Here is a 21,735-nt window from a genome sequence, read left to right on the forward strand (position 1 = left end):
CATGTTGTAATTTCGTAGGTGTGAATTTGCCGCCTAGAAACGTATGCAGTTGTTTGCGAAAGGAATGCGTTGAAAAAATGCATTTCAATCTATGATAACGCATGCGTTCGCAAGCACATGCGTTTGTTTGCGTTTGTGAATACATGCATTTTTCCACAGTAAAATCTGTCTAGACACTGATTAGCCACCCCCCACATACAAACTGATAAAAAGAGGGAGTGGGCATTTGCAGTCCACAACTCCGAAGACTGGGAAGAAGATCAGACGCTGGAAAGAACCTGTGAGGAATCTCCACTTTGTACAGTGTGAGTATAAAAGCCAATGTCTGTCTTTTCTTTTTTCTCTCTCTATATGTACTAATAATTTCTGTCTCATTTTTTCTTGCTGCATTCATCAGAATGTTGTCGTCTTCTTCCGAGGAGCGTCTTGGCCCTGATCAAGGTGGAAACGAAATTGAAGTGAGTACTCACCTCTTCAGATTGGTAAGTATTCTCTGTCACATCTACACATGTGACAATTTCTTTTTCTTTTTCAGAATAGTTCTTCAACTGCAGCTGAGGCCGAGCAGGAGCAGCATGGACAAGTTCATGTGGCAAGGTGACAAGGTGACATGTAAGTATACCTGACTGATTGTACTCTGTTTATTGTATCCTGACTGTACTATTCTTGACTGTTAATTTCTTCACTTTGCTTATTTCTTTGCCTTTTTGTTCTTGACTCCTTTTTTTTTCTTGCCTTAAATTATTCTTGTCTGTTTTCTGTCTCTGTTTTCTTTATTTTCCTTATTTTAATCTCTCCAACATTAATGTATTTCTTTATTTTCTAGGTTTCAGAACGGGATGAGGACCTCATTGAAAACAATATCCTCATCTCCCTGGTCCATGAGCGAGTCCCGTTGTGGGACACCCGGGTTCCACAGCACTCGGACAACGTGACGATCCGGCGACTATGGAATGAGGTGGCCCAAGCGATGATGGATGGCTGGGACGACGCCCAAGCTCAGGTCCGCAAGGCATTTCTTAAGTATTGCAATGCGGTGTGATGCAGCAGTGACCTTGGTCAGGATCACACAAGTGTGTGTGATGAGAGAAACTCCTGAGAGTTTCTCTCATCACACACAGTTGTGTGATCCCGGACAAAAGTGCATTGTCTAACCATTTTTTTTTCAACAGTGCTCAAAGTCAGAACACTGACGTTCGATGACGGATCGCTTCAAAAAGGACCTTCGTCAAGAGAGACTGGTTCCCAGTGGTTCTGGAGCAAGGATCTGAAAATATAAGCATCACCGCATTCTGTCATTTTTTGCAACCGGTCCTTGCCCAGAGAGCGTAAGTATTGTTATGGTGTATTGGATTGTGTTGTATTGCCTAATCTGTATTTTTCTATTCCACAGGAGTTGACGCTTTTACTATTGTAAATGTTTGGTACTAATGTTTTTCTTTTCTTTTCACAGCAGTTGGAGCATCACTCTTGACCCTGGTTCTGGAGCGGTCCTTCATCGAACAGCCACGGACCCGTCCCAGCCATCCACCAGCGCAGCAGCAGATAGTGGGTCTGCAACAGAGACTGGAGACCAGGAAGCTGGTCCATCACGTGTTCCCCTGTCCCAGTCCTCTGCCTCTTTTTTGGGGGGGCTCTTGCCGTCAGCGGCAGAGGGCCTCGGACAGGTCACTCATGCCCGAGTTTTTGCACTTGAGCTCGATCTTTCATGATGGACTCAAGACTATGGGAGACAGACTGGATAGTGGCATCAACCTTATGAATACACTTATCCAGGATATCACCAGAAGTCTTGACCAAGTGAAAACCGACCTCCAGAGTTGAGCACATCATTTTTTTAATCAAATTGAAAAGGGCATGTCGGAACACCTTACTCCTGATCCCCAGCTCAGTGTCATGCAGGCCTGCAATGCTGCTTACATGCAGGCTATGCAGCAGAGTCGGTATTTTCAGCAGGTCAGCCACCATCACCAGATCCCAGCTGCAGCAGCAGCACCACCATCCGGACCCTGGCATGGCCTTCACCACCACCAGCATGCAGCAGCACCCGGACCCTGGCATGGCCTTCGCCACCACCAGCAGCAGCATGCAGCACCCGGACCCTGGCAGGGCCTTCACCACCACCAGCATGCAGCAGCACATGGACCCTGGCATGCACTTCACCACCAGCATGCAGCAGCAGCAGCACCCGGGCCATGACAAGACGGCCACCATCACCGGGCCGCAGGACATTAGTACACCGAGGCTCCCCAGACAGCAGCGCAGAGCCCCAAAAGGGAAAAAAACCTGCGGACTATCGCAATCCCTCCTCCTTCACTTTCAATGTGCCTGTGATGTCAGGTTTGTCTCGCCCTTCCAGTGTGTCTCTGCCATCCCATGCCTCCAGTACCATCCCTGAACTCCCTGACCCCACTACTTTAATCGCCTCTTCTCCTGCAACTCCTGCGTCGTCTTCAGCCAGGCCTCAGAGCTACACACCCCCCAGTTCCGTCACTCTACCCCAAGCCGCCACAGTTAATTTTTTTTTTATTGTTAAAAATAAATGTTATTTTTTTTCTCCCAAATACTGTTTGGTTCTTTGTTTTTTTCGCCGCCGGCAACATACACCGTGTGCCAACTAAGCACACTTCGCCGTACACTTTGTGTTTTTGTCACCTCATAGCTCCAGGAATGAGACAAGTAGAACACTGCAGATTTGCTTCTTGTGTTTGGTATGGAGCTGTGAGTTGTCACAAACTAATATAACTTGTATTTTGTCCATAATCTCTTCAATCTTCTTAATCTATGTGATGTAGACTGAAGAGACAATGGAGGTAATACAAGGCATATCTATACTCACCTGAACAGCTGCCAGAAATAGTGAATTCAGGATGCACAAAACCAAGCATCCTGAACTCACTATTTCTGAAAAATGGCATGGTGAGTATAGATATGCCTTGTATTACCTCCATTTTCTCTTCAGTCTACGTAATCTATTTCACACAAACTGAAGAGACGATGGAGGTCATACAAGGCATATCTATACTCACCTGGACAGGTGTCAGAAATAGTGAATTCATGATGCTGGGTTTTGTGCATCATGAACTCATTATTTTTGACACCTGACCTGAGTATAGATCTGCTTTGTATTATACCTCCATCTTCTCCTCAGTCTGCGTTCAATAGATAATGCAGAAGAGACACGGGATGTAATGACGTCAACTACCTTACCACTGACATCAGTGGTTTTGAGAGGAAAGACATAGGAGACTCGGTACAGGTATCAAAACACGTTGTTTATTAACAACAAACATTAGGAACATTTAAAACCTGACTGGTACAGACCCAAACCCAACAGAACATTTTACACAATATCATCTTGCCATGCCACACGTCCGATGTCAGAAACAAAGTAGGCAGCAAATTGGTCCCGCATGTGGGCAACTTCTACAGTTGACTGCAGAGGGTGATGCTGTTTATCTGGCAATGGGTTTGCAACTGGTTCATCCAGTTCAACGTTGGGTCACTCCTTAGCCATTATGTAATTGTGGAGAACCACGCAGGCTTTGACAACTTCATCGACTGTCTCCATTTTTAGATTAATGGCTGTCCCAAGAATGCGCTATTTTGAGACAAGAATCCCAAAGGTACACTCAACAGTTCTTCTGGCCCTGGGCAGTCTGTAGTTAAAAATCCTTTTAGTGTGGTTCAAGTCCGGACTGGAATATGGCTTCAGTAGGTTTTCACACATCTGAAAGTCCTCATTCCCAACAATAACAAATGGAATCGGTGGGCCTTAAGTGTTGGGGAGAGGCCATGGCAGGGGAAAATTTAAAATTTTTGCCATACAAATGTTGTCCCATATCAGAGTTCTTGAAAGTCTGGGAGTCATTGCCACAGCCAAAAGCTCCAATGTCCACGGCGATAAAGCGACAGTCCACATCTGCTATTGCCATGAGCACTACAGAAAAATATTTCTTATAGTTAAAGTACTCCGATCCAGATCTGGCAGGTTTGGTAATCCGTATGTGCTTTCCATCCACTGCTCCCAAACAGTTGGGGAAATTACACACTCTCCACAGAATTTGTCAGAAATTTCCAGCCACATTTCCGTGGTGGGTAAGGGGATAAATTCATCCCGGAGAACGTTCCACAAAGCCCGATAGGTTTCCGCAACTATTCCAGACAAGGTGGAAATTCCAAGCCGGTACTGAAAATGGAGCGATGATAAGCTCTCTCCGGTAGCCAGGAATCTGCCAAAAAAAGAAATAAACAAATTACGAGCAATTATATTTATGATCGGGTTTTGCTAAACACATAAAGGAAAAAATTATTACATACCTTAATGTGATCAGGAGACGTTCCTCTGCTGGAATCACTCCACGGAGCTGGGTGTCCTGTCTCCGGATGGCTCCTTGGACAGGACCAAGCAAATTCCCATAGGTCTCTTGAGACATCCTGGTATATTCTGGAAATTTGTCCGGGTTGACATTGAGCTCTCTGTAAAGGGTGTGGTAGGCTCCACGGCTCTCCCGGACTTCAATAATGGGGTGTCTCCAATAACGCTTACGCCGTGTTATTCTGTCTTTCTCTATTTCTTCGTTGCTCACAAGCAAACCCATAGGCAAGAAACAGCTTTATACTTAAATCCAGCTTGAAATAAAAGCTCTCCATGCGAAGATCCATCGTGACACAGGATATAGTAGCTGAAGATTTTAGCTGGCCAAGGGTCTATATAAAGATATCCCATAACACACGCCCACTGTTGTCCCATTGGCGGTGTCTGTTTATCTAGATTTTTCTCCTGTAGAATTTTCCACCATGCACACGAAAAATGTAAACGCATGCAAAACGCATGAAAAAGCATGCAAACGCTGTGCTTTTTTGACTGCATGCGTTAGCTTATGCGTCTAAAAACCGCTGCATTTGCATGCAGTTATCATGCGTTTCAGATTGCAGAAGATACGCTGCGGATTATACCGCAAATTAGCATTAGAGTGCTTTTTTGCCTTGGCATCAAACTTTCACAACGTTGAGCCAACAGCTATCCTAGACAGGTGACTGGCATGGAGCTCAGCTGCAGAAACAATTGCAGCTCTCCCACCCACTGATTGCAGTGAATAGTCCGTTACAAGATGGTTGACCAATCATAGTGCTAGTCATCATAATGATTGGAGAAAATTCTTTTCCCAGCTATGGTCTCATTCCTGTCAGTGTTGATAAGGAGATCAGAGGTGCTTCTCACTGTCAGATAGTTCAAAACCAATATAACCCCTTAAAGGGAACCTGTCACCCCGTTTTTTAGATATGAGATAAAAATATCGTTCAGTAGGGCTTGAGCTCTGCTTTACATTAGTACCTTTTATATCCCCTGATTCCCCACCTTTGCAGAGAAAATACCTTAGTAATCTCGCCATTTTCGTCTGTCAATCACCCCGGTCCGGTCCGATGGGCGGGGCCTAATCGCTGTCTGTCTCCCCGCTCCTCGGCGTGTCCGATGTAACTCGATCTGTTAATAGCACAGATCGCGCTCATTTTTTGCGGTTGCGCATTGCATTAGCCTCTAGCGCCTCTGCAGAATGTATTGCCCAACAGTGGTCAAAGCATACAACATATTATTGCGCATGCGCTGACTATTGACGCTAAATTCTGTGCCCCGGAAGTCTGTATATGCAAATTGTGTTGTCCTGGGCGCCGGAAAACTTTTCCCATCCAGGATATAACGCCGTAACCCACTGCTAGAGTAAGTTTTGTGACAATTTTGCTAATCTATTTATCTATCTTTCTATCTCTTTACATCTATCTCTCTATTTCTTTACATCTGTCTATCTCATTCTATCTATGTTATTCCTTCTAACTTTCTGATTCCTTTTTTCTATATATCTCATCTAAGAGTAGAGTACATACAACATACACCCTACAACATACACCATGCAACATACAACATACACCATGCAACATACACCATGCAACATACAACATGCAATATACACCATGAAACATACCATGCGACATATGACATGACACATACGACATGCGACATGCAACATAACACATTCGATATACAACATGCGACATGCACATTGCAACATATGACATGCAACATACCACATGAAACATGCACCATATCACATGCGACATGAGACATGTAACATATGACATGCGACAGGCAACATACGACATGTGACATGCAACATACGACATGCGACATGCTACATGAGACATACTACATGCGACATACGACATGCAACATATCACATGTGACATGCGACAAACGACATGCTGCATGCAACATACAACATGTGACATCAGACATGCAACATACGACATGCGACAGGCAACATACGACATGTGACATGCAACATGTGACAGGCGACATGCTACATGAGACATACTACATACGACATGCAACATATCACATGTGACATGCGACAAACGACATGCTGCATGCAACATACAACATGTGACATCAGACATGCGACATGCGACAGGCAACATACGACATGCTACATACCACATGTGACATGCGACAAACGACATGCTGCATACAACATACCACATGTGACATACAACATGTGACATGCTACATGCGACATACTACATGCGACATACTACATGTGACATGCAACATACCACATGCGACATATGACAGGCAACATAACACATGTGACATGCAACATGCGGCATACCACATGCAACATACAACATGCTACATACAACATGCAGCATACAGTACATACAAACCGAACATGCAACATACAGAACATACATACAGTACATACATACAGACATACAGTACATTAAACATAGAGTACATACTCACCATCACCTTGTCACCTTGATCCCCAAAGCCATTGTCACCTGTAACAAATAATAAAATAATAAACAATATACTCCCTGATCCGTAGAAATCCATTTAAAACGAGTGTCCCTCGACAATCTCTCATGGAGAGCAGCCACATCAGCTGATGTGATCGCTCTCCAGGGGCTCCAGGAATACAGTGATGGAAGGTATCCTTCCACAATGTATTCCCCACAATGTATTCCTCCGCCCCTGTGAGAAAATAGTCCCTAGTCTGACTGGTGGTACTGCTGTGTGGGAAAAATCCCAGGCAGCTTTGCCATAAAGTGAGACTCTAAACTAAGGTAACCTCAGTGATACACTGCAGGAGCCATTGTCTCCTGTCAGTGTGTCACTGGAGGTCTATAGAGCAGTGACATCACCCAATGTCACTGTTCTATAGGGGAGACACTCGTTATTAATTGGACTACGGCGGAAAGTAAATATACGGTTTCTTTATTATTTTTACTTTTTTTTGTAGGCGATCGAGTATGGTAAGTATGGTGAAATTAAGAATCATAAAATACTTTTTTTCTGGCTGTGTCTTTATTTTTTTTTTACACTTTCACTACAATAGGATTAGTAATGGATAGGCATCTTATTGACGCCTTTCCATTATTAACCGGGCTTAATGTCACCTTACATTAGCAAGGTGACATTAACCCCCTATATCCCCATATCCCACCTCTACAGGGGAGGGGGAAGAGAGGGGCTAAGTGCTGGAATTGGAGCATCTGACAGATGTACCATTTCCGGGGCGGCAGGGTGCTGGTATTTGTAGCTGGGGGGTAGGGAAATATCCATGGCCCCTCTCTAGGCTATGAATATCAGCCCGCAGCTGTCTGCGTAGCCTTTCTGGCTATAAAATATAGGGGGACCCCCATGTCATTTTTTGGGGGGTCCCCCTATTTTAATAGCCAGTAAAGGCTACGCAGACAGCTGCGGGCTGATATTCATAGCCATTCTGTATTTTATTATTCTCAATTTCACCATACTTACCATACTCGAGTGCCTGCAAAAAAGTAAAAATAATAAAGAAACCGTATACTTACTTTCCGCCGTAGTCCAATTAATAACGAGTGTCCCACGATGATCTCCCCTATAGAACAGTGACATCGGGTGATGTCACTGCTCTTTAGACCTCCAGTGACACACTGACAGGAGACAATGGCTCCTGCAGTGTATCACTGAGGTTACCTTAGTTCAAAGTCTCACTTTAGTGAGCAGTGCCACAAGTGAGACTAGGGACTACTTTCTCACAGGGGCGGAGGAATACATTGTGGGGAATACATTGTGGAAGAATACCTTCCATCATTGTATTCCTGGTGCCCCTGGAGAGCGGTCACATCAGCTGATGTGGCTGCTCTCCACAGGAGATCGTCGAGGACACTCGTTTTAATTGGATTTGTGCGGATCAGGGAGTATATTGTTTGTTTATTATTTTATTTTTTGTTACAGGTGACAATGGCTTCGGGGATCAAGGTGACAAGGTGATGGTATGTACTCTCTGTTTAATGTACTGTATGTCTGTCTGTACTGTATGTATGTACTATATGCTGCATGTTCTGTATGTAGGTACAGTATGTTGTATGTAGCATGTTGTATGTTGCATGTCACATGTAGTATGCACATGTTGCATGTTGCATGTAGCATGTCACATAGTATGTCACATGTAGTATGTCGCATGTTACATGTTCTATGTTGCATGTTGCAATGTGCATGTCATGTGTTGCATGTGGTATGTCACATGTGGCATGTCACATGTCTCATGTTGCATGTAGCGTGTCACATGTGGCATGTCACATGTGGTATGTTGCATGTAGCATGTTGCATGTTGTATATCATATGTTGCATGTCTCATGTCGCATGTAGCATGCTGCATGTGGTATGTTGCATGCAGAATGTCTTTTGTCGCCTGTTGTAGGTCACATGTGGTATGTTGCATGTCGCATGTGGTATGTTGCATGTAGTATATAGCATGTTGCATGTCGCCTATCTTATGTTGCATGTCTCATGTACAATGTCGCATGTGGTATGTTGCATGTTGCATGTGGTATGTTGCATGTCGTATGTCACATGTAGCATGTCAAATGTTGTATGTCACAATGCGCATTTCGCATGTTATATATCGTATGTCGCATTTGTTATGTTGTATGTCATGTCGCACATCGCATGGTATGTGTTGTATGGTGTATGTTTCATGGTGTATATTGTATGTTGCATGGTGTAGTATGTACTCTACTCTTAGATAGATGAGATAGATAAATAGATAGAAGGAATCAGAAAGTTAGAAGGAATAACATAGATTGAGATAGACAGATGTAAAGAAATAGAGAGATAGATGTAAAGAGATAGATAGATTAGATAGATACATAGATAGATTAGCAAAATTGTCACAAAACTTACGCTAGCAGTGGGTTTCGGCGTTATGTCCTGGATGGGAAAAGTTTTCCGGCGTCCAGGACAAAACAATTTGCATATACAGACTTCCGGGGCACAGAGGTTAGCGTCAAAAGCTGGCGCATGCGCAATAATGTGTTGTATGCTTTGCCCACAGTTGGTCAAAGCATACTGCGCAAGCGTGAGATGACACTTGAATCTACAGGCACAAATTACAACGCCAACGCCGGGAAGAAGATTCGTAGTGAAAAGCCAGAGGTGGGGAGAATCGGCGATTAGGCCCCACCCATCGGACCGGGGTGATTAACAGACGAAAACGGCGAGATTAATAAGGTATTTTCTCTGCAAAGGTGGGGAATCAGGGGATATAAAAGGTACTAAAGTAAAGCAGAGCTCAAGCACTATTGAACGATATTTTTATCTCATATCGAAAAAACGGGGTGACAGGTTCCCTTTAAGGGCCTTTGCGGATTCTCCCATTGCCGATTTGATTCTTCCAGTATCCCCAAATATCTTACCGCCTGCCTTTGCTTCCTTTTTCTTTTAATTTTTCTTGCAATTGTAAAAAATAAAAAAGTAATTGATTAGCGTTGAATAGTGGGAAGTTACATTGGGGAAAATAAGTATTTGATACGCTGGCAATTTTACAAGTTTTCCCGCCTACAAAGAATACTGTAATTTTTATCATAGGTACACTTCAACTGTGTAAGGCCGGTTTCACACGTCCAGATAATTCCGGTACCGGAGAAATCGGTACCGGAGTTATCCGTGTCCGTGTGCTCACGTAGCACATCAGTGTGGCACACGTGCGGCAGCCATGTGCCGCCCGTGTGCGGACTGAGGACCACACGGACCGTGCAGGAGACAGCGCTGCAGTTAAGTGCTGTCCCCTGCGTGTGGTGCTGAAGCCGGCATTCATTCCTTCTCCCCAGCAGAGAAGGAATATATGCGCATATTCATCACTTTAATGAGCGGTACCACGTGACCGCTCACACAGGACCTGCTGCCGGCGTTGAGAGCATACATCGCAGGAGCTGGGTGAGTATTTCTCGGCAAGCGGGCGGGCGCACAGTGGATGGGAGGTGGGAGGTGACCCAAAACTTTATTTTAACACAAACAAAAAAAAACCCTTGATTTTTCATTCCTTCTCTTCAGCAAACGCTGCCGGGGAGAAGGAATGAATGCTGACTTCAGCACCCCATGCAGTGGGGACAACGCTTACTGTAGCGCTCTCTCTCCTGCGGCGGTACGTGCACACGGAGGAGAGTGCACACTGTTCTCCGTGTGCACGTGTGCGGGACTTATTGCGGTACATGCTGCCGGAGAAAAGCGGACATGTCTCTGTGTTTTGCACACGGACACACGGTCCGTGAAAACACGGAGACATGTGCATAGACCCATTCATTTGAATGGGTCTACGTGTGTCAGTGTCTCCGGTACGTGAGAAAACTGTCAGTACACGTACCAGAGACACTGACGTGTGAAAGGGGCCTAAGACAGAATCAAAAATAAAAGTAGAAAATCACATTTCATGATTTTTAAATAATTAAATTGCATGATATTGTGTGAAATAAGTATTTGATCACCTACCAACCAGAAAGAATTCTGTCTCTCACAGACCTGTTAGTTTTTATTTACGAAACCCTCCTACTCTGCACTCATTACCTTTTTAATTGCACCTCTTTGAAGTTGTTACCTGTATAAAAGACTCCTGTCCACACACTCAATCACACTCCAACCTCTCCACTATGGCCAAAACCAAAGAGCTGTTAAGGATACCAGGGACAAAATTGTAGACCTGCACAATGCTAGGATTGGCTATAAGACAATAGGCAAGCAACTTGGTGAAAAGGCAACAACTGTTGGTGCAATTATTAGAAAATGGAGGAAACACAAGAGGGCTCTCAATCTTCCTTGCTCTGGGGCTCCATGCAAGATGTTGCCTTGTTAGGTAAAAATGATTCTTAGAAAGGTCAGGAATCAGCCCTGAACTACACGAAAGGACCTGGTCAGTGTCCTGAAGAGAGCTGGGACCACAATCTAAGACATTACCGTTAGTAACACAATACTCGGTCATGGATTAAAATCCTGCAGGGCATTCAAATTTCCTCTGTTCATGCGAGCAGACGTCCAGGCCCTTTTAAAGTTTGCCAATGGATGATGCAGAGGAGGATGTGAGAAGGTCATGTGGTCATATAATACCAAAATAGACATTTTTGGTATCAATTTCACTTGCCGTGTTTGGAAGAAGAAGAAAGATGAGTACAACACCAAGATCACCATCCCAACCGTGAAGCATGGTGGTGGAAACATCATACTTTGGGGGTGCTTTTCTGCAAAGGGGACATGACAAATGTACCGTATTGAAGGGATGATGGATGGAGTCATGTATCTTAAGATTTTGGCCAACAACCTTCTTCCCTCAGTAAGAACATTGAAGATGGGTCATGGCTGGGTCTTCCAGCATTACAGTGACCCAAAACACACATCCAGGGCAACTAAGGAGTGGTTCCATAAGAAGCATTTCAAGGTCCTGGTATGGCCTAGCCAGTCTCCAGACCTGAACCCAATAGAAAATCTTTGGAGGAATCTGTAACTCAATGTTGCCCAGCAACAGCCCCGAAACCTGAAAGATCTGGAGAAGGTGTGTATGGAGGAGTGCTGCAGTGTGTGCAAACGTCTCCCCTCTGTAATTGCAAACAAAGGTTTCTGCACCAAATATTAAGTTCTGTTTTTATATTGTATCAAATACTTATTTAATGCAATAAAATGCAAATTAATTATGTAAAAATCATACAATGTGATGTTTTGTATTTTTTTTAGATTCTGTCTTTCACAGTTGAAGCGTACCTAACATAAAAATTACAGACCTCTTCATTCTTTGCAGATGGGAAAACTTGCAAAATCGGCAGTGTATCAAATACTGTACTTATTTTCTCCACTGTAGATAAGGGATAGCTGTGGGCATAAATTGTGTTAAGGTACCGTCACACATAACGATATCGTTAACGATATCATTGCTTTTTGTGACGTAGCAACGATATCGTTAACAAAATCGTTATGCGTGACAGCGACCAACGATCAGGCCCCTGCTGGGAGATTGTTGGTCGATGGGGAAAGTCCAGGACTTTATTTCGTCGCTGGATCTCCTGCTGACATCGCTGAATCGGCGTGTGTGATGCCGATTCAGCGATGTCTTCACTGGTAACTAGGGTAAACATCGGGTACTAAGCGCATACTTACATTCCGGTGTCTGGTCACGTCCCTCGCCTTCAGCTTCCCGCACTGACTGTGAGCACCGGCCGGCCGTAAAGCAAAGCACAGCGGTGACATCACCGCTGTGCTTTACGGCTGGTGCTCAGTCAGTGCGGGAAGCTGAAGGCGAGGGACGTGACCAGACACCGGAATGTAAGTATGTAGTGTTTTTTTTTTTTACTTTTTCAATGGTAACCAGTGTAAACATCGGGTTACTAAGCGCGGCCTTGTGCTTAGTAACCCGATGTTTACCCTGGTTACCCGGGGACTTCGGGATCATTGGTCGCTGGAGCCCTGTCTGTGTGACAGGTCTTCAGCGACTAAACAGCGACGCTGCAGTGATCGACATCGTTGTCTAGATCGCTGCAGCATCGCTTAATGTGACGGTACCTTTAGTGTTAGCGGGTGTTAATGTCAATTAGGATTACTGTTGGATTTTAGGTCAGTTAGGACTGGGATTTAATCTCATTAGTCAAAAAGTGGGCAATTCATTAATTTTTCCAGGTGGCCACATGAGAGACCGTGACTGTTGTGGAGGGCTGAACCAATCGGCTGAAATTAATTCTGCTTAATATTAACATATTACTTATTTTGTATATTAATATTAATTATATCACATAATATTGAGCAGAATTAAATATGCTGACATCCCGCTATATACCATATGAGCCCTCAAAAAGATCCCTATATACCGTATGAGCGCACAGACCTTCCTACATTCAGTATGAGTCCCCACATAACCTTCTAAATACAGTATATGCCTCCACAATGACTCATATATACAGTATGAGCTTCTACATAAACTCCTATATACAGCGTGAGCCTCTACATAGACTCCTAAATACAGCATGCATAAGCCTCAACATAGACTCCTATACAGAGCATGAGCCCCCACATAGCCTCCTATATGCAGCGTGAGCCACCACATAGCCTCCTATATGCAGTGTGAGACCCACATAGCCTCCTATATGCAGCATGAGCCCCACATCCACATATATACAGTGTGAGCCCCACATAGCCTTCCTATATACAGTGTGAACCCTCAAATACAGTGGATACGGAAAGTATTCAGACCCCTTTACATTTTTCACTCTTTGTTTCATAGGTAAATTCAAAAAAGTTCCTTTTTTCTCTTTAATGTACACTCTGCACCCCATCTTGACTGAAAAACAACCCATAAATGTAGAAATTTTGGCAAATTAAATAAAAAATAAAAACTGAAATCATGCATGGTCATAAGTATTCAGACCCTTTGCTCAGACACTCATATTTAAGTCACATGCTGTCCATTTGCTTGTGATCCTCCTTGAGATGGTTCTACTTCTCCATTGGAGGCCAGCTGTGTTTAATTAAACTGATAGGACTTGATTTGGAAAGGCACACACCTGTCTATATAAGACCTCACAGTGCATGTCAGACCAAATGAGAATCATGAGGTCAAAGGAACTGGCAAAGGAGCTCAGAGACAGAATTGTGGCAAGGCACAGATCTGACCAAGGTTACAACAGAATTTCGGCAGTACTCAAGGTTCCTAAGAGCACCGTGGCCTCCATAATCCTTAAACGGAAGGAGTTTGGTACCACCAGAAGTCGTCCTAGGCCAAATTAAGCAATTGTGGGCGAAGAGCCTTGTCATTGAAGGAAACATGAATGTGGCCAAGTACAGAGATATCATGGATGAAAAGCTCTTCCAGAGGGCTCTGGACCTTAGGCTTGGCTAAAGGTTCACCTTCCAACAAGACAATGACCCTAAGCACACAGCTAAAATAACAAAGGGGTGGCTTCAGAACAACTCTTGTGACCATTCTTGACTGGCCCCGCCAGAGCCCTGACCTAAACCCAATTGAGCATCTCTGGATAGACCTGAAAATGGCTGTCCACCAATGTTCACCATCCAACCTGACAGAGCTGGAGAGGATCTGCAAGGAAGAATGGCAGAGGATCCCCAAATTCTGGTGTGAAAAATGTGTTACATCATTCCCAAGAAGACTCATGGCTGTACTAGATCAAAAGGGTGCTTCTACTCAATACTGATCAAAGGGTCTGAATACTTATCACCATGTGATAATTCAGTTTTTCTTTTTTATTAAATTTGCAAAAATTTCTACAGTTCTGTTTTTTTTTCCAGTCAAGATGGGGTGCAGAGTGTGCATTAATAAGAAATAAATTTAAAGGGGTCTGAATACTTTCCGTACCCACTGTAGCCTCATTACATACAGCAGGATCCCTCATAGCCTCTGATATGCATATGGTGCCCCACATAGCCTCCATATGCACAGTGAGTGCCCAAATAACCTCCCAACATACAGCGTGAGCCCTCACATAGCCATTGATACAAAGCATGTGCCCTATATAGTCTCTTATATACAGCATGTACCCCCACATAGCCTCACTGTATGCAGCATGAGCTCATCTCAAAGTCTCCAATATTCAGCATAAGCCCCCACATAGCCTCCATATATGCAGTGTGAACCCCACATAGCCTCCATATATACAGTGTGAGCCCCACATAGCCTGCTATACACGGTGTGAGACCCACATGACCTCCTATATACACTGTGAGCCCCACATAGCCTCCATATATAGAGTCCCACATAGACTCCATAGACACAGTATGAGCCCCACATATACTTATATGTATAATATAAGTCCCTACATAAACTCCTATATACATCATGAGACCTCACAAAGACTCCTATATGCAGTGTGAACCTATATAACCTCCATATATACAGAGTGAGACCAACATAGCCTCCTATATAGAGTGTGAGACCCAGATAGCCTGCTATATAGAGTATGAGACCCACATATCCTTCTATATAAAGTATGAACCCCACATATCCTCCTATATAAAGTATGAACCCCACATAGCCTCCCTATATAAAATGTGAGCCCCCACATAGCCTCTGATATAGCCTCTGATATACAGCATGTGCCCACATAGATTTCTCCAGTGTGAGCCCCCACATAACCTCCCAACATAGTGTGAGCCCCCACATAACCTTTGATATACGGCATGTGCCCCACATAGCCTCAATATGTACAGTATGAGCCCCCACATAGCATCCAACAAACAGTATGAGACCCACATAGCCTCCATATATACAGAGTGAGCCCCACATAGCCTCCTATATACAGTGTGAGACCCACATAGCCTCCGAAATGTAAAGTGTGAGGCCACATAGCATCCAAATATACAGCCCCACATAGCCTATATATATACAGTTTAAGTCCTACACAGCCTCCAATATACAATATGAGCCCCCACATAGCCTTTGTTGTAGATCAACTCACTCAGCTGTACACGGAGGTAGACACGGGAACACTGTCTCTTTAAGATCTTCACTGGTTATTATATACTAGATGGTGGCCCGATTCTAATGCATCGGGTATTCTAGAATATGCATGTCCACATAGTATATTGCGCAGCCTACGTAGTATATTGCGCAGCCCACATAGTATATTGCCCAGCCACGTAGTATATTGCCCAGCCACGTAGTATATTGCCCAGCCACGTAGTATATTGCCCAGTTATGTAGTATATTGCCCAGCCACATAGTATATTGGCCAGTCACGTAGTATATTGCCCAGCTACGTAGTATATTGCCCAGCCACGTAGTATATTGCCCAGTTACGTAGTATATTGCCCAGTGACGTAGTATATTGCCCAGCCACGTAGTATATTGCCCAGTGACGTAGTATACAGCACAGAGCCACGCAGTATATTGCCCAGCCACGTAGTATATTGGCCAGTCACGTAGTATATTGCCCAGCTACGTAGTATATTGCCCAGCCATGTATGTCACAGGTTAAAAAATAAACATATACTCAGCTTCCGAGGGCCCATTGTAGTTCGGTCACATGACCGTGACGTCATGGCAGGTCCTTCTCGCGCAGGACCTATAATGACATCGCGGTCACATGACCGTGACGTCATGGCAAGTCCTTCTTGTGCAGGCGCGCAGGGCCTGTGATGATGTCACGGTCACATGACCGTGACGTCATGGCAGGTCCTTCTCGCGCAGGCGCGCAGGACCTGTGATGACGTCGCAATCACATGACCGTGATGCTACGGCAGGTCCTTCTCGCGCAGGCGCGCAGGACCTGTAATGACATCGCGGTCACATGACCGTGCCGTCATGACAAGTCCTTCTCGTGCAGGCGCGCAGGGCCTGTGATGACATCACAGTCACATGACTGTGACGTCATGGCAGGTCCTTCTCACGCAGGCGCGCAGGACCTGTGATGACATCGCGGTCACATGACCGTGACGTCATTGCAAATCCTTCTCATTCATCGCGCAGGGCCTGTGATGACATCACGGTTACATGACCGTGACGTCATGGCAGGTCCTTCTTGCGCAGGCGCGCAGGCCCTGTGATGATGTCGAGGTCACATGACCGTGACGTCATGGCAGGTCCTTCTCCCATACCATTCTTGGCACCGGAACCTCCTGGAGGTCACCGGAGTGTCGCGAAAGGTGAGTATATAATGATTTGTTATTTTTTTAATTATTTTTAACATTGGATGTTTTTACTTTTGACGCTGCATGGGCAGCATCAATAGTAAAAACTTGGTCACACAGGGTTAATAGCGGCGGTAATGGAGTGAGTTACCCATAACACGGTCCGTTACCACTGGCATTAACCCTGTGTGAGCGGTGACTGCGGGAAGTATGGAGCGGGCGCCGACTGCAGGGGAATAGGGAGAGACATGACAGGTAGCTGGCGAGACCAATCAGCGACTCGGATTCCATGACAGACCGAGGCCGCGACCAATGAATATCCGTGACAGACAGAAAGACAGAAGGACAGAAAGACGGAAGTGACCCTTAGACAATTATATAGTAGATGTGGCATGAATCAAGGTGAGGTAAACATAAACATGACCCTTTTGGCAAAAACATTAAAACAAAACAAATTGGTAACACAAAACACAGTCCTTGTAGTAGCAGGGATCTGCATGCTCGGTGTTAACAAAACACACAGTTTAGGTGAGCACAAACACCAACACTTCCCTGGGGTTAGCCTCTCCAGACATACTGAACACTGCCTCAGGAGGCCAACTATTTAAACCCCAGAGCACACCCTGAGGTGGAGATAAGGTGGACAACCATCCACTTGCTCTATGGTTGTCCACATAAAATCAGCCCTTAAGAAAAATGGGCAATTAACCCCTCTCAACGCATAGTGTGCTGGAGAAAACTTCTGGATTTCAAATCACTGAACCAAATAGCCTCAGTGAATCTTATTTCCCCTCCACACTTGAATTTTGTCACACCTCCTATATATGGTGAGCCCCACATAGCCTCCGATATAAAGTGTGAGCCCCACATAGCCTCGCATATACAGTGTGAGCCCCCACATAACCACCTATATACAGTGTGAGCCTCCACATAGCCTCCTATATACAGTGAGCCCCACAGAGCCTCCTATATACAGTATGAATCACCAAATAGCCTCCATATACAGTGGCATGTAAAAGTTTGGGCATCCCTGGTCAAAATTACTCTTATTATGAACAGTTAAGTAAGTTGAAGATGAAATGATCATCTGTGTCCGTACCAAAGCCCTGAACAGCCCATTTACATATAAGAAAAGCATGGATTTCTGTGGAGTTAGGCTACTTTCACACTAGCGTTGGAATCTTCCCGTCGCAGTGCGTCGGGCCGAGATTCCGACGCTAGCGTTTGATGCGCCGCACAATGGCTGCAGCGGATGCATTTCTCCGGCGCATCCGCTGCCCCATTGTGAGGTGCGGGGAGGTGGGGGCGGAGTTCTGGCCGCGCATGTGCGGTCGGAAAAAGCAGTCCGTCAGCAGCAAAAAACATTACATTTAACGTTTTTTGCTCCCGGCGGTCCGCCACAACACGGCGCAACCGTCGCACGACGGTTGCGACGTGTGGCAATGCGTCGCTAATGTTAATCTATGGGGCAAAAACGCATCCTGCAAACAACTTTGCAGGATGCGTTTTTTGCCATAAACGACGCATTGCGATGTATTGCAAAAAACGCCAGTGTGAAAGTAGCCTAAGACATTGCTTTACAGGTATCAAGGTATCCTTTTACTCATCTTCCTATGAAATAAATGACCATATAGACAGTTTAGGAAGGTTGATCCTACATACAGATGTCCTTTAACATAAGGCAATTAAAAATAGTTACAAAACCATCTATTTTTTTCTTTTTTTTTCCTTTTCTAATTTATCATGATTTTTCATACAGAGACACAAAACATATTCACTTAATTTTATTTCCAAAAGAAATTTGGGTCATGAAGACACAAATAGGCTGGGTCCTAAAGAGGTTACTTAACTACATTCTAGATATTATATGTGTCAGTATGTATAAATTACTACTTTATCTGTTGTGAATTCTGTGGCAGAGTTCACTCCTGTGGTCACAAGTGGTACTTCGGCTGATTCTCTCTGGGAACTTCCGTTTGTGGAGGAAAGTGGTACTGCGGCTTCTGAGTTTCCTCCCTCAGGTGATCTGGTGAGGTCGTTAGGTGCTTCTCTACTTAACTCCACCTAATGCTTTGATCCATGCTTCCTGTCAATGTTCCAGTGTTGGACTTGTTTTTCCCTGGATCATTCCTGTGGCCTGCTGCTCTGCATAGCTAAGTGCTTCTTTGCTATTTGTTTGCTATTTTTTCTGTCCAGCTTGTCTAATTGTTTTGCTGGAAGCTCTGGGACGCAAAGGGTGTACCTCCGTGCCGTTAGTTCGGTACGGAGGGTCTTTTTGCCCCCTTTGCGTGGTTTTCTTTAGGGTTTTGTGTAGACCGCAAAGTTATCTTTCCTATCCTCGCTCTGTTAAGAAAGTCGGGCCTCACATTGCTGAATCTATTTCATCCCTACGTTTGTCTTTTCATCTTAACTCACAGTCATTATATGTGGGGGGCTGCCTTTTCCTTTGGGGTATTTCTCTGAGGCAAGGTAGGCTTATTTTTCTATCTTCAGGCTAGTTAGTTTCTCAGGCTGTGCCGAGTTGCATAGGCAGAGTTAGGCGCAATCCACGGCTGCCTCTAGTGTTGTTTGGAGAGGATTAGGGATTGCGGTCTGCAGAGTTCCCACGTCTCAGAGCTCGTTCTATTATTTTGGGTTATTGTCAGATCACTGTATGTGCTCTGACCGCTATGTCCATTGTGATACTGAATTGCCTATCACAACATTTATCATTATTTTATTTACGTTTCGTTTCATTATTATGTAGCATTGCAGCTGTAAATAAAATACTATCTGTCTTTCAGCATCACCCAGAGAAGAGTCATGGCAAGTTTAATCCAAGACCAGGAAAGGTAAGAATATAAAAAAATATAGGATTATAATGCTTCACTGCAAAACAATAATTGAGCAAATTCTCACACAAGCAAAAATGCATGCCTGTAAATAGTTAAAGGGATTGTCAGAGACCGGCTCGAACTGGCCCACTGGGGAACCGGTGGATCCTTCAGGGGGTGGGGCCCGGACTCTGACCATCTGTCTCTTCTCAGCATACAGCAGAAACACATACCCGAGTTAAGCAGCCCCCAGTTCATCAGAAGAGACAGGGAAAAAGGTGAGCGCAACTTGACTGAATTTCGGCTTCTGCACTGCTTATACAGTCTGCCCAGAGACATGGAAAGCAGAAGCTGAACAGGCTTGCCCTGGGGCATCAGAACATCATGTATTCTTGGTTGGGCCCCTTCCATAAATTGTGCCTCCTTTATTAGAAATTCCTGACAGGTGCCATGTCCCCACCACATCTTAGGTGTTGCATCCTGGAGCGGCAAAGCAGAGCCCGTTTTCTCTCTCCATGAGCACTGCCTCCTTCAGTTTCCCTACATATTAGCAATATTATCATGCATGTGAGCCTAATGAACTGTACAGTAAGGTGTTATAAAGTATTCTAATTTACTGAGATAATGGCTTTTGGGTTTTCATTGGCTGTAAGCCATAATGATCAACATTAACAGAAATAAACACAGATTTTTTTTTATACGCTAGTGTGACTCCAGCCTGAATGGGCTTTACTGTTTCAAAGATTGCTCCAGAGGCTCAGGGACATAAAAAAAACACAAAAAAACTAACTGACCTATTAGTAACTTTACGGCCTTTATTGGTCTGCTGCAGTGGCAATGTCACGTCTGCAGTGCTGTAGTCAATCACTGAATTTAGCATTTGGTGTAGATGTCACAAGCCGCTAAGTTCAATGATTAATAGTAATCCTGTAGGCATTAACTGACCACTACAGCCAATCAACAAAAGCTGGCAGAGCAGCTAGAGTTAGCAGTGGACCTCGTAAGGGTGAGTAAAAGCTTAGCTTATTTTTTGTTTTTCTTTTCCTGAGCCTAGGGTGTAAAGATGTATGATACAGGACAACCCTTTAAAATGATATGCATCCTCGTCTATTGGCATTGCAAAAATCAAGCCCTTATGTCAAACCAAGTAACAAAATATATGGCTGTGTGAAACTAAAAATAAAATAATACTTCCTGAAAGCCTAAAAATTAACAGGTATAACAATGATCCCACCAGCAATGAGAGTTCCATTTTGTATTGTTATAAGAACGGATTGATGGAACTCATGAAGGAAATGGAAGCATGGAAATATTAGCATGGAACATCAGTTTGGACCTTCATAGTCAATTTTACTGGTGGACCCCATTCACCCTGTTTGACACTGGTCTAACATAAACTTGAAGTTAGCTAAAGGCTTGTAGATGTTTAAAACAATAAACAGTGGCATCTCCTTGACAGCACACATGACCACTACAGACAATTATTTTGCTAAGCTGATGTAGACAGCACGAGTCACTGAGCCCAGTGATTGGCTACAGCAGTCGCAGGCCTATAAACAATGACTGGAGGATCTAAAAAATGTATGATTAACTAGAAGTTTATCATAGACAACCCTCTAAGCCATTCCTACCTCAGAAAATATTTTGTTTTTGCTTTTTCATTTTTTCCCTTCTTCTAAAAGCCATAACTTTTTTACTTGTACATTGACGTAGGGCTTGTTTTTGATGGCCGAAGTGTAATTTTTCAATGAAACCATTTACTTTACCTAACAATATACTGAAAAACAGGATAACATTCCAATTCTGCCCTCTTTTTTATACTTTATTTTTAAGTCCCCTGCCCTGGATTTGAACCTATGACAGACTGAAAACATGTTTTATATGTTGCAACTTGCAATATATAATGTACCACTGTTCCATTGTGCTATATACAGAGAATAACTTTCACCTAGGAAGTTTAGCCCGCGTTTAGGCTTCACAGAA

At 44.1% G+C, this 21,735-nt stretch overlaps 1 protein-coding gene across 2 annotated transcripts in view; it reads left to right on the forward strand.

Moving 5' to 3' along the window:
• The window catches only part of CRYBG2 (crystallin beta-gamma domain containing 2), a 387,765-nt gene that overhangs the window by 296,987 nt on the left and 69,043 nt on the right, over nucleotides 1-21,735 (forward strand). For both annotated transcript variants that reach the window (XM_069756757.1, XM_069756758.1), the window contains one exon: nucleotides 19,723-19,770. In XM_069756757.1, the coding sequence (XP_069612858.1) occupies nucleotides 19,723-19,770 (48 nt within the window). The remainder of the gene's footprint in view (nucleotides 1-19,722; nucleotides 19,771-21,735) is intronic.

The sequence above is a fragment of the Ranitomeya imitator genome, chromosome 3 (genome assembly GCF_032444005.1).
Source record: "Ranitomeya imitator isolate aRanImi1 chromosome 3, aRanImi1.pri, whole genome shotgun sequence".
NCBI classification, from domain to species: Eukaryota; Metazoa; Chordata; class Amphibia; order Anura; family Dendrobatidae; genus Ranitomeya; species Ranitomeya imitator.